The 13,664-nt window shown below is 49.5% G+C and overlaps 1 protein-coding gene across 1 annotated transcript; it reads left to right on the top strand.

The window, feature by feature from the left end:
* The first annotated feature begins 603 nt into the window (after nucleotides 1-603).
* On the top strand, nucleotides 604-10,534 carry CCDC201 (coiled-coil domain containing 201). The gene is made up of 3 exons (XM_060304980.1): nucleotides 604-747; nucleotides 7,135-7,623; nucleotides 10,448-10,534. Exons 1-3 carry the CDS (start codon nucleotides 604-606, stop codon nucleotides 10,532-10,534), a joined length of 720 nt encoding a protein of 239 aa, XP_060160963.1.
* Nucleotides 10,535-13,664: the final 3,130 nt, after the last annotated feature.

Raw genomic sequence — 13,664 nt, 5'->3', positions numbered from 1 at the left:
CTACCATGTGCCAAGCATCGTACTGAGGAATTCCTACACATGATCAGAACACACAGTGGGATGACTCTCATTGGCCTGGGCCCACACCTTCTCAATGACCAGAGCCAGGCTCTGAAGCAGCCCTTCTTACACCAGGAGCATTATTTGTATCCGTAATGCAGCGTTCAGTGTGGCAGACTAGCAGGCATGTGCGTGCCCGCAACTTGGACTTGAATCACACTTGAGTTCAGCCTCCCCAGGTCCTCACCTGCACGGTGAGGGGAATTCGGGCTTCTGGGAGTCAACACAAGGGATGTAGCGGGCTCTCGGCACAGATCAGGAGCTTGGAGGGTGTGGGTCAGTTTCTGCCATGGGCCAGCCCTGGAGTCCGTGCAGGGCCCCTGTGCATGCCCAGGCCCCCGCACATCTCCCCAGAGGGCTGCCCGATGTTGTAGTGAAGGGCACTGATGACAGGTAACACTGTGTGCTAGACTAATGCGACTCTGGACACACTGAAGATTTCACAATGTTTTCATTCACAAACACAAACAGAAGAGCCTTACGTTATACTCAAAGCGGCGTGCCCAGGTGCCATGAGGTCAGGGGGACCCTGGGGGTGTACTGATGCAGCAGAAAACGTTGGGCCAGACCTCAGGGTGCTGGACAGTGTCCAGGCAGCTCCCACCTTATTCACTCCAGCAGTTGGGGCAAACTCTTCCCCTCTGCAATCTTCAGTTTCCCCATCTGGAAAATGATGGACTGTACCAGGTGAGCTTCATTTTTTAATTATTATTTACTAATTACATGTTTTTTTTAGAAAAACGTAAAATGGATTTAAGTGATGTTAAAATTTCCCATCATGTTACCTCCTAGATATTACCGATGTTCCCATTTCCATGAACCTCTTTTTGGATGTGTGTGTGTGTGTGTGTGTGTGTGTGTGTGATGTGTCTATGTGTGATTTTTAAAATGGGATCACACTATACCGTCTGTTCTACAGCATTTTTTCATTTAATACATTATGAACATTTTGTTTACAGTGTGTATTTACATATACAAGCATACATGTGTGTACATACATGCACGTGTACACATGTACACATGTGTGTACACATGTTGACACACAGGTTACTGGCTGCAGAGCATTCCTGTCCTTAGATGTGTGTGCACTTCTATCAGGGCTCTTAAAGGTAACGCTCCACAGACGTAAGAGGAAATGAGTGACTACTTGGTCTCATTGTCTCCTGATGCTCCTATAAGTGGAACTGCCCCTTCAAAGGTCGTGCGTGCTCTCAAGCCTTGCACCCAACGCTGAAAGCTGACCTGCCCTCCGGGAGGGCTGTGGCCACCGAGAGCCCAAGCAGCAGGGTGGCGAGGGCTCCCTTCCACCACCCACAGCACCTGAGCCTGGAGAGCTTCCCCGGTGTGATGGTCTGTGCCAACAGAAGGGGATGGGTCCCCAGTAGAACCCCTGTCTCTGACAATCTCCTTCAACACTCTTGGGTGCCTCCAGGATTCAGGGATCTCAAAGCATTAGGATGTGACCTCAGATAGTGCCTCAATTTAAAGACAAAGGAGAGAACGGGGACAAAATCCAGCCACCCAAAATCACACAGCAACTTAGTGGCAAAGTTCAGATGGATAATTCTTTTTAAAAATACCAGAAGAGTAGCAAGGGCAAAGGGTGCTGATTTTGGAGTCAGACAGTCTGGGGTTCTCGTCTTTTCTGTTGTTGTTGTTCATTTTGAAGTATTATTAGTCACACCTGAGAGTGAACGCGTTTATCAGATCTTTGCCGAGAAAGGTTTTTCAGAGGGTGAGGATTTAGTGGTTCTGCTAGGCGCCCATAAATGATCTTGGGAAGCTACCCCGCCCCCCTCGCGGCTCAGTCTCCTCCTCATTGAAATGGGGATAATAAACATGCTGCTCTGGGTTCCTCGGAGGCTGAGATCACGTCTCAGAACCAACATTCACAGGCTGCGGGTTCAGGGTGGCGGCTGTTGCTCTTCTCTGCTGCACCCTCCCTTCAGCCCCTCCCCACCCCCAAGATGCTTAAGGCGAGGTGGGAGGTTAGTGTGTTAAGTGACCAGTATTCTGAAGTGGTGTTACCATTCGTTCACTCAGCGTCCCCTGGGAGTCGTTAGAAATGCCAGTTATGGGTCCTCGTGCAGACCTTCTTGCGGCTGGGCCCAGCTGGGGGCTCCAACAGGCCCTGGAGTAGTTCCAATCAGCTCAAGTTTGGGACTGCCGAGTCCGATTGCTGCGGTCACCCTCAGCTGTCCTACCTTCTGACTCTGCATTCCAGTCACGACAGGGCCTATCTGGTCTCGGATGCCTTGGGGACTGAGGTGGGGCGATGACCTCCACTCCTTTAGGATGTGGTGGCAATATTGGTAAACCACTTGGCACGCTGTGAGGGCACCCACCTGTGGGCCCTGACTTCCTGAAGGCCGGGACACACAACCCAGTTGCACACAGAGGAACCTGCCAGGTGGAGCCGCTCAAGGCTCAGGGCTCCACCCCTGCGTGGCTCTTGCACCTGCAGGGTCATCAAGGGGAGACTGCATACAGGTGGGCTCCTGCACGCCTGCGTGGGCCTGCCGTGTGGACCCCACGGGTACTTCAGGGCGCAGGGGCTCGCCGTGCACTGCAGCTCGCCAAGGCATCTGGTCCCCGCTGGGAAGCAGGATGGACCCCGGGGCGCAGGTAGCCCAGGGCAGGATGGGGGCGAGGCGGCAGGATGGGGGCGAGGAGGGGGGATGCGGGCGTGAAGGCAGGGTCGAGGTGGGGCGGTGGAGAGGGAGGCTTCTGGGTGTGCCTGGGGCGCAGGTAAGCCGGGGCACGATGGGGCTGGAGGGTGGGGGTTTGGTGGGGTGCCGGGGACCAGGCAGGAGGGGAGGGGTGCTACAGGCAGCCGAGGTAGGGGGGCACCAGCTCCTGCCGCCGGCTGAGGCAGAAGCAGGATCCGCCTGAGCTCCCGGTAGGTCGGGCAGGTCCTGCGCTGGCATCAGGGGGCCTCCTGGTCCTTGGCCTGGGGACCCAGGCCCACTTTTCTCCCCAACGGGCAACCTGTGCTCGGAGGCCCCGCTTGCCCAGGCACGGCACCCAATGCACCATCCCAGAGACATCAGAGGGGATTCCCTTGTTCTGCTGCCCCCCGCCCCCCACACCCCTCATCCCCCAAACCCTCTGTCCTGGGTCTCGGCCTCTCTGGGGAAAGCCTGGAGGCCCCGGGAAGCAGTGGGCGGCAGAGGGGAACCCATGCAACGCCTTGCTCCGGAAGCGAAATGGAAAGCGGGGCTGCACAATTAGGTCGCAGGCCCCAGGGGAAGTTCAAATCCTGACCTTCATAACCCTGTATTTTGGCTCCAGTGGGACCAGCCGACCTGAGACCCCTCAACCACTTCCGTCCCAACCAGGGGATTCCTGGGGGATTTCTGAGTCTCGGTGTGCCTGTCTCTTCACCAGCCAAGTAGGGCTTTCTTTTCTTTTTCATTTGTAAAGAGGTAATACGTACCCATGATTTCAAAATAAAAAAGCATAAACAGGTACACAGTGACTCCCGCCACCCTCTGTCCAGCCCGCAGCATAAGTAAACATCATGTTTTTAGCCTCTTCTGGAACTTTCTTTAGATTCTTTTTTTCCCTCCGTTGTACAAAAGGACTCTACCTAAAACAAAGAGATCTTTCCTTATCTGTATATATTTTTTTAAATTGTATATAAAACACTGTTAAGGGTCCTTGCACATTTATCCATTAGGCTGTCGGTTTTTTCCTAGATATTAGAAAATTAACACCTTGTTTATCTTTTCTAGAACTTGTGTTTTATCTTTTTTCATTTAGTATATCATCTTTTTAAAAAATTATATTTAGTTTATTCTTTTATGGCTTCTGTATTATGAGTTATTAAAAAGCCTTATTTCTGACAAATTTACAGAGGAATTCACCACTGTTTCCTTCCAATTCTTATATAGCTTTGCTTTTATACATTTAAATATCCATTTGGAATTTATCATGGTGAATGATGTGAATAAGAATCCAACTTTGTTTTAGATTTTTTAAAATTATCCTGCCTTTTCCTGGTAATCTATGAATTTTTTAAGAATATAATATTCAGTGCCTTGTAATTTATTTTATATAAGGTATGAGGTAGGAACATGTTTTTACTATTGTTTTGGTTTTTTTCCAAATGACTGACCAGTCAGAACAACATGCAAAGAGGAAGAGAAAAAAAACCTCTCTTCCCTACTCCTTTGAAAGCCTACCTTTTCCCATATGATATTCCCATATGAATGTCGAGACCATCTTTTTTTTTTTTTTTTTTTTTTTTTTGCGATACGCTGGCTTCTCACTGCTGTGGCCTCTCCCGTTGTGGAGCACAGGCTCCGGTCGCGCAGGCTCAGCGACCGTGGCTCACGGGTCCAGCCGCTCCGCTGCATGTGGGATCCTCCCAGACCGGGACACGAACCCGCGCCCCCTGCATCGGCAGGCGGACTCTCAACCACTGCACCACCAGGGAAGCCCTCGAGACCATCTTTTTAAAACAATACTAATTTTTTATCTGTAAGCTTTGTATATATATTTGTAAGACAATACTAAATCATTTTTTCTGTAATACTAAAACATTTTTTCAATATGTTACAATATCGCTTTATTAAAAAACATCGAACTTCCAAAATTGAATTATTGGCTCTTTATTCACTTTCATAAGTGGGTTAGTTAAAAGTAGCTCCTGTTAATAAGAATATCTTCGCTAGGGCTTCCCTGGTGGCGCAGTGGTTGAGAGTCCGCCTGCCGATGCAGGGGACACGGGTTCGTGCCCCGGTCCGGGGAGATCCCACATGCCGCGGAGCGGCTGGGCCTGTGAGCCGTGGTCGCTGAGCCTGCGCGTCCGGAGCCAGTGCTCCGCAACGGGAGAGGCCACAGCAGTGAGAGGCCCATGTACCGCAAAAAAAAAAAAAAAGAATATCTTCGCTTGAAGTTTCTTTTTTGTAAAAGCCCAACCTTCCCCCTCAGCCCACGTCTTTATTCTGAGATCTCAGTCCCTGTTTGAAGTAGGAAGACTTAGTCTCTTTGGATAAGTGTTGATTATCTTCCAAGGGGTTTGGATCATTTATTTTTCTCCTTGATCTAGCAGGGGCTAAAAAAAAAAAAAAAGTGAATTATCCTTACTACTTTATTTCTGTTTCTCCTTATTTCTCCTTGGATTTTGCTCTATGAGTGTGGATGCTATACTGTCTGGTGCAAAGATAATTATAACAGAAAAGCATTTTGGCTTTTATTACACTGTACTTTTATGATCTTAATGTATTTTGCCATGAATTCAGCCTTTTCCAATATAAATAGTGAAGTCGCTGAATTTTTTCACTTGTTCTTCTCTGATTGTCTTTGCCATCATTCTACTTCAAAACTTTCTGAACACCTCATCTTCAGTGCCTATTGCTGTATACAGTGTGGAGTTGGATTTTCTTTCTAATCCAATCTGAGAGTCTTTTAATAGGTGAGTTTTTTCTCTTTGCATTTGATGTGGCAGCTGTTTGAACTTCACTTCACGAAACAAGATAAGTAGATGATAAGTAAATGAAAAGATGTTCAATGTCACTGGACATTACAGAAATTCAAATGAAAACTACTATGCAAATGAGATACCACTACTCACCTATTAGAAAACTGAAATTTTAAAAAAATTTTAGGGGCTTCCCTGGTGGTGCAGTGGTTGAGAATCTGCCTGCCAATGCAGGGGACACAGGTTTGATCCCTGGTGTGGGAAGATCCCACGTGCCGCGGAGCCACTAAGCCCATGCGCCAAAACTACTGAGCCTGCGCTCTAGAGCCCGCGAGCCACAACTACCGAAGCCTGCGTGCCTAGAGCCCGTGCTCCGCAACAAGAGAAGCCACGACAATGAGAAGCTCGCACACCGCAACTAGAGGAAGCCCACACGCAGCAATGAAGACCCAACTCAGCCAAAAATAAATAAATAAAATAAATAAATTTATTATTTAAAAAAAAATTTAAACTGACAGTACCAAATGCTGGTGAAGGTGTGGAAGAAACAGAACTCTCCCTCGCTGCTGGTGGGATGGAAGGGATGGAAGAATGGCATAGCCACTTTGGAAGATATTTTGGTAGTTTCTGATACCAACTCATTCTCTGGAGTAAATCTTATCTTTCAGGTTTATTTAGAGTTACATTAATCCACTCTAAGCATTTTTGCTAAAGGAAACAATGTTCAAAAAGACCCCAAGGGCTACACAGAAGACGCCATGTAAATGATCGTGATCAGTTCATCCTCCCAGGAGGAAGGGGCACTTCCTCCCTGCTTTCTGGCGGAGCTCAAGGCATCCTGGTGCATGAAGCCAGACCTCCACAGACGTGGGCGTCAACAGCTCTGATCCACAGCTCGTCTCTTCTGCTTACCTGCTTCTGGTCACTCACCCCACCCCGCCTTGATGTTCCCCTCAGTTCCTTGATGCAGATCACACCCACCTCATAAGAACACTGTGAGAAATCCAGGAGAACAGATTTTGAACGCTGCAGCACACTCCATGGAATAAATGTGTCCATGGGAAGCCCTCCCTAGACTGTATTTTCAGCACCTCTAATGGTTTAGTCAAGGATTTATTTTGGAAGAAGAAAAAAGGTGGCCACGATGGACTCGCTGCTGTCTGTCGTGGGGTTTGGCACTGGGATATTATCAAGCTTTTCAAAAGCATCACACCTCACCCCACTCTCAGCATCTGCACCTGCACAACACAATTCCACTTACGTACCCAAAACCGCAGTTTTGTTTTTTCATGTTGAGTTTCAATGTTGAGATGATTTCATTGACATTTCAAACTTTTTTTTTTCTGAAAAGTATTACCTGAAAGTCATCTGTTTTTTCAGTCCTATCCTTAAAAACCATCTTTCTGACAGATGCTTAAAATTTTCACCAAAAAAAGACAAAACTATTGAAAAGGCAGGCACAGCATGAGTGTGGTCTTGTCCTGTGATGGGTTTCATCTTGTGCTGGAAGCTTCCCTCGCTGGGCAGACCTGGAGTGTCTGCCTCATGGTTGTACCTCAGGAATGTGCCCGGTGGGGCTTGGTGCCGGGCCCGAGGCTCCACTTGCTGTGACCTTCTGGGATGCTGACCTCTGTGCTTTGTTTTGGCAGCTTCCTGAGTTGAGCTCCTCTGAGGATGAGGGCTTTTCTTCCGTGACCAGACGGACGTCCCTGACAAGGGTCCTAAAGCACAGCACCCCAGAGGGAGCTGCCCCCAGCTGGCACTCAGAGCTACTGGGCTATGTCCCCTCACACCAGGAAGGGGGCTCTGCAGGCGGGTCCCCACTGCCTGTGCGCTCCCCCTGGGACCTCCCTTCGTCCCCGGGAGAGCTCAGCCCCAAGGCCCCCCTCAGAAAGAGGCGGCTTTCCACCATCCGGGCCTCTGAGGTGTCCAGTGGACAGCTAGGATCCAACTCGGACCCCTTTGCGCTGGAGGAAGACCCACCCGTGCCAGCCTCGGTCACCCGGTGGCGGCAGCAGCAGCAGCAGCAGCAGCGCAAGTCCCCCCGAGCAAGGAGATCGCCACCAAACCCGGGATTGCCCGGGATCCCGAACACAGCCAGGAGGAGGCCACGGGACCTGAAGAGACTGGCTGCTGCGGTAGGACCTGACCCCGACCCATCCCCTGGAGCTCTGGGCCCCTGCCCAAGGCCCCCTGGGAAGCATCCTGGTGGCAACTGAGAGAGCAAACGCTGACCTTTCCTCACTGATGGGCCCCTGGCCTGGGCATTGTGAGGTCACCAGGACTGGAGGAGATCGTCCAGCTCAGGGCCCTGCCTGTACCCCATCCTTCCCCCACTCTGAGGGGTTCCCGTGACCCCACGGGAAGGACCTTTGCTTGTGCCATGAAATATGTGCCTCCCACGGTTCCCATGTGCTCCCCAAACTCCTTAGCATAGCCTGCCTTCCCGTGCTGTAGGGATGAGATAGCACAGGGTGGGAGTCCCCAGAAAGCCCCTTGCTCTGTCCTCCTCTCAGCCACGAGCCCCTGCAGCCGCACCTGCTCCCCTGTTCTGGCCGACCTCGGGGTCCTGGTGGGTGGAGGGTCTCCTGGTCCCTTCCCGCTGTGAGCTCTGCTTCCCAGCCCCTCAGCTGGTCCTCTGGTGACCTCATGTTCTAGGAGCTTCTCGGGAAGGGGCACTGCTGTGGACACTGCTGCCTTGCCTTTCACACGAGATCCTCTGCCCGTTTTTAAGTTGGGTTTGCTTTGGGGCTATTGAGTTATATAAATTCTTTATCTATTTTGGATATTAACCCCTTATCAGATATGATACGATTTGCAAATATTTTCTCCCATTTCATAGGTTGCTTTTCATTTTGTTGATGGTTTCCTTTGCTGAGCAGAAGCTTTTTAGTTTGTTTTTACTTTTATTGCCTTTGCTTTGGTGTCAAATAAAAAAATCATCACAAAGACCATTGTCAAGGAGCTCACCCCCATGTTTTCTTCTAGGACTTTTATGGTTTTAGGTCTGACATTCAAGTTTTTAAGCCGTTTTGAGTTGGTTTTTGTGTATGGTGTATGATAGTGTTCCAGTTTCATTGTTTCTGCATGTGGCTGTCTGGTTTTTCCAACACAATTTATCGAAGAGACTGTCCTTTCCTTATTGTACATTCTTGGCTCTTTTGTCATAAATTGACCATATATACATGGGTTTATTTCTAGGCTCTCTATGCTGTTCCTTTGATCTATGTGTCTGTTTTTATGCCAATACCATGCTGTTTTTATTACTATGGCTTTGTAATATAGTTTGAAATCAGGAGACGCATGATGCCCCCAGCTTTGTTCTTTCTCAAGATTGTTTTGGCTCTGTGGGGGCCTTTGTGGTTCCACATGAATTTTAAAATTGTTCATACAAATTTTTTTGTAAAAAATGCCATTAGAATTTTGATAGAGATTGCACTGAATCTGTAGATGGCTTTGGGTAACATGGACACTTTAACAATATCAATTCTTCCAGTCCATGAGCACAGAATATCTTTTCATTTATTCGTGTCATCTTCATTGCCTAGTGGTCTCTTTTCTCTTTCCTGTCTTACTTTTTCACCCTACTTCTTCAGAGTGTCATTCGGTTCTACCTTCCAAGGTTACCTACTGCAGGACGACTTGACTTTCCAGGAGCTCCCTCATTCCCGTAAGTTCCTCTCATTGGCCTTTTGCCCCCTCTGCTTGGCTTCACTTGCCTTTCTGGGGCCGCTGCTCATGGAGTGAGTTTTTCTGATGCCACCCTCCACACCCTGCTGAGTCTCGGGGCCGTGCCTGGTTGTAGTCAGGAGCAGGTAATTACCAGCAGATCAGAAGCTCTGTGTGCATTTCTGGGTGGGACCTGTCGACCAGGGGCTGCCCGGGGGCCTCGGCTGCCTCTCCATTGCAGGACAGATGCTTTCTCTCACTGGTCAGTATCCCCACAAGCGAATGTCCTTCTGCTAGGAGAAGCATGAGCCTGGCTGGAATATTCTGGAGCTGAAGGAGAGAAGGGGCCTGCAGGTCTCACTGGTTTTGGTGGGGGGAGATTGCCACAAACCCTACCTACCCCCAGCTGAGCCTGGGTCCCCAGAAGCAGTGCAGCCCCTCCATGCAGGCAGAGACCCTCTTCCTCAATCACTGGGACAGACACTGGGTCCTCCACCACACCAGGCTCTCCCATTCCTCATTTTGCCCCTAGGGCTTGCCTCTATTTTTATACTTTCAGGGTATTTGGGGGACCCTGACCCACAGCGGGCCTGCCATCGGTGGCCAGCAGACCCCAGCCTTCTTTCCTTTCGCCTCCACGATTGTCCTCTGAGATCCAGTCCCCACACCAAACGCCACGGGATCTGGCTAAGCCACCTGAGCCCTGCCCCCCTCCACTTTCTATGTGCCTCTGCCTTGTTCAGCAACCTAAGTCATCCTGCTTCCATCTTCCCCACGCTGTCCTGGGGACCCTCTCCCTCCCTCCCCTGCCCTGGGCAGCTCTGGAAGAGCCCCTTGAAAACACAGCAGGAAAATGGCCCGTCTAGACAGCCTCACACAGACACTCACTCATCTGCAGGTGCCAACCACCCCTCACGTTCCCCTAGGGACCATGCCTAGCTGGTCCCTCCTTGTTCCTGTCCCCTCCCCAGTGACCTCTCTGTGCCCTTGTCAGACCCAGATCCTGGGGTCCTAACCCCATCCACTCACATACCTGCCAGTCCCCACACTGGGATTCGGTCCTCTGGGAGGTTGCTAGCTCCGTCTTGGGGTCATGGTGCCCGGCATGCGGGGGCAGAGCCGTGGATGCTGGCGAGGCCAGCTCTCACTTGTGAGTCCTGGGTGGTGCCCGAAAGTCAACCCGTGTGAGGGTCTGCAGCCCTGGGTGGGCACCTGCTTTTCCAACACAGATTGTCTCTAGCAAATGTCAGTGCTCCTACAAGGTAGACCTCAGAGATGCCTTTCTTTTAACAGACAGAGCGGCTGAGGCAGTGGGAGATCCATCAGCTTCAGAGCATCGAGGAGGCCACCCAGCACGAACTCACCATCGAAGACGACTGAGTGCTCAGCCCCGGGACCGGGACGCAGCTGTGCTCAGGAGCTCCTGCTGTGGCCTGACTTACTCATCTGTCCATCCGACTGTCTGTCTGTCAACCCCACACCTTCCTCAGGACTTGCTCTGGGTCCAACCTTGACCTCCGTTGCACCTCTGGGTGGGTTGGGAGGAACTGGCGTATGATCTTGTTACTCAGATTCCAAATGTGGCTTTCAGAGGCGCCAACTGAGATGAGGGGTTAGAGGAAGCAGGTACAGACAGGTGAGGTGGATGCCCCAGGGCCACCCTGGAGGTACCCGGAGATGAGACGTAACCCATCTACCCTGTCTTCTTCCCCAGCACCGCCAGGTGAGCCTGAGATGCTGGGATGACACAATGTAGGGAATAGGACCAAGTTTCACAGGTAAATACCAAGGAGCTAGGCAGCCCACCCAGCTGGAGAGGACAGGGTCTTAGACTGCCACTCCAGGAAAGGCCAAAACAGTGGCTCTCAACTGGAGGGCATTCTGAGACTTTGTGGTTGCTGGTTTGTTTAGGGTATTGGGGGGCGGGGTGAGGAATTTAAACCCCTGCAGTTGTGCGGGGCTGTCTCCTGTCCCGTCCTTCTCTAGAACTGAGCTCTCTACCTCACTGCTTAGGATAAAGATCCCACGAAAGGGCTGGAGGTTTCTGTGACCCTCATACTGTAAGGAAAAAAAACAACGGGTGCCCAGGGCACTTCAGTCAGCATAGCCCGGCATCAGCGTCCCAGGTCCAGGCATTTCTGAGACACGTCTGTTAGTGGACCCGTTGTGGTTATGAATACAGAGCTAGATTTTATCCTTGTAAATGCTTTCACACCACCCCTCCACTTTAAAAGTGGTTTTTTTCTTCCTTCTAAAAACCAAAAGCGCTTACGTTTCCAGTGCCATCGTGTGCTGCCTCCGCAGCCCATCCTCCAGGCCAGTCATCCGTGACCTGGGTCTTCTCAGGGACGCAGATAAAGCCTATTGCTAGAGCAGAGTCCAACCGGGCACCCTAAACAGAGGCTCAGGCTGGCCTGAAATGACAGGAGGTGGCAGATTCCAAGGGACGGCAAGGTTGAGGATGGTCCAGAGAGAGGGAAGAGTCTTACTCTGGAGCTGCTGGGTGGGTGGAGGGCATTCCAGATCAGAAAGGTGCTCCCTGGAAGAGGCTTCATTTGTGTGGAGGTTTTGAATAAAGAAGGAATGATCGGGATTCCTCACAGGGGATTAGATGCAGGCTGAGGGCTGCAATTATTGGGATAATTGCTTCAAATTTCCTCTGTTGATGTTCTTATATATGTTGGCAAGAACTTATTTACTGTGTAGTGTGTTTAAACATTTAAGTTTTATGAGTTACTCTCTCCTTTACAAGCTGACTATTCGACTTGTTCACTTTTCCTTTTTTATAACAATTACCAGATCATAAAATAGTTCATACTTCTGTGTTACATTTGAAAAATTAAGAAGCAGAAAAACTACCTATAATTGCAATAACATGGAGATTAAATACTTCAGTGTAATTCCTTCCCGTCTTTGTCATTAAAAATAAACAATTTTCACGAGAACTGTTCCCAAAGTCTGTGTCTGATACAAAGTAATTCAGATGTGTAACCAAGTGAATTCTATCTGTTTTCATCCTTTAAAAGAAATCTGATTGAGAATGAGTCTAGGGAGGAAGAAAAATAATGTAGGGACTTTGGGGAAGCTTGTTTTGAAAGACTGGGAATTATAGGGACTCAGGAAAAAGGTTTACCCCTGAGATAATTTCCTAGATATTTATGTTGAGTCTTGTTGACTGAAAAAAACGCACAACCTAAAATCTGAGAATTTTTCTACTCAGTGGACTTACTGAGGACTTAAGCCTGGATACAGCCTCTTGGATCACTCAGAGGGATGGTTCTGAAGAGGTAAAGGAGGAGCCAGGATATATCACAGTTTTTGGAAAAAAAAAAAAGGTCATTGAACATCAAAATATTATTGCTAATTAAAGAAGCAGACATCTCAAGTTAAAGCCTCTAGTGCTTTTCTATATGGGAAGACGCAAGAGGCTGGAGTCCTCGAAATCATTCCTTTGATGTGCACCTTAGCTATCCAGGGCCAGCATCCAGTTTTTCTCCATCCTGAATCCCCTCAGGGTGCACCATTGGAGCAGCGGCAGTGGCTGAGGACTGCAACATCCTTTGTTCACTGAAATGGCAGGGGACATCCTTTGTCCACGCTCTCCTATGTGTTAACAAAAGAGATTCTTGACTTCCCGGGTGGTCCAGTGCTTAAGACTCCGCCCTCCCGATGCAGGGGGCGTGGGTTCGATCGCCAGTTGGGGAATTAAGATCTTGCGTGCCACATGGCGTGGCCAAAAAAACAAAACAAACAACCCCCCAAAACGAACCGAAAAACCAGATTCTTACATTCATACAATTGGAGTATATGTAAGTATCGTAGGCCCTCTAGTTAAAGTGCAATTCTCGTGAATATCTCCCAAGTTAAACACAGGTGTTTGTGCACAAGTTCCATCCACTGGAGGGCGGTGGCGGGAAGCAGAGGAACAAGCCTGTGCTGGCCAGTCTGCTGCCCGAGGGCCAGATCGCGCAAGTGGAGCGGAGTCCGTCTGACCCCCAGCACCCCACTGTATCCTCGGAGGAGGGCTGGCCTGGGAGAAGCTGGGAATGAACAGGAGGGGACATTCTCAGGTCGAGGCACTCAGGACAACGGGTACTGCCAGCTCAGGTGGGATGTACAATGAGAATCTGCAAGATTTCCAAATGAATGGTTGTCATTGGCAACATGACAAATCTCTTAACGGTAGCCCTTGGGAATCACACTAGTGATGTTCATTTAGAGCCCAGCATGGGTGTGACTTACACCACTATTTGGAATGAAAGTGATTTCCTTAACTCTTGTTATGTATACAAACCTGTATGTTTTGCAGAAAATGCAGTTTTAAAACATACAAGGAAAGGAAGTGCCTCCTTCTTCCTGCTGCAGTTTCTATCTAACTTAAAATGAGAAGACATTTCTAAGCTTTATTTAAATAACACATTTTCCCCTAAAAGATCAAGCACAATGTGTGTAGTCCACACAGCATGTGCAGCCCCTTGTCACTAAGCGTGGTTCAGAAAACTGCTGTGTG

This window comes from Globicephala melas, chromosome 9 (assembly GCF_963455315.2).
Source record: "Globicephala melas chromosome 9, mGloMel1.2, whole genome shotgun sequence".
In the NCBI taxonomy this organism is placed as follows: Eukaryota; Metazoa; Chordata; class Mammalia; order Artiodactyla; family Delphinidae; genus Globicephala; species Globicephala melas.
The sequence above is the reverse complement of the archived record's forward strand: the minus strand, read 5'-3'. Positions and strand labels throughout refer to the sequence as shown.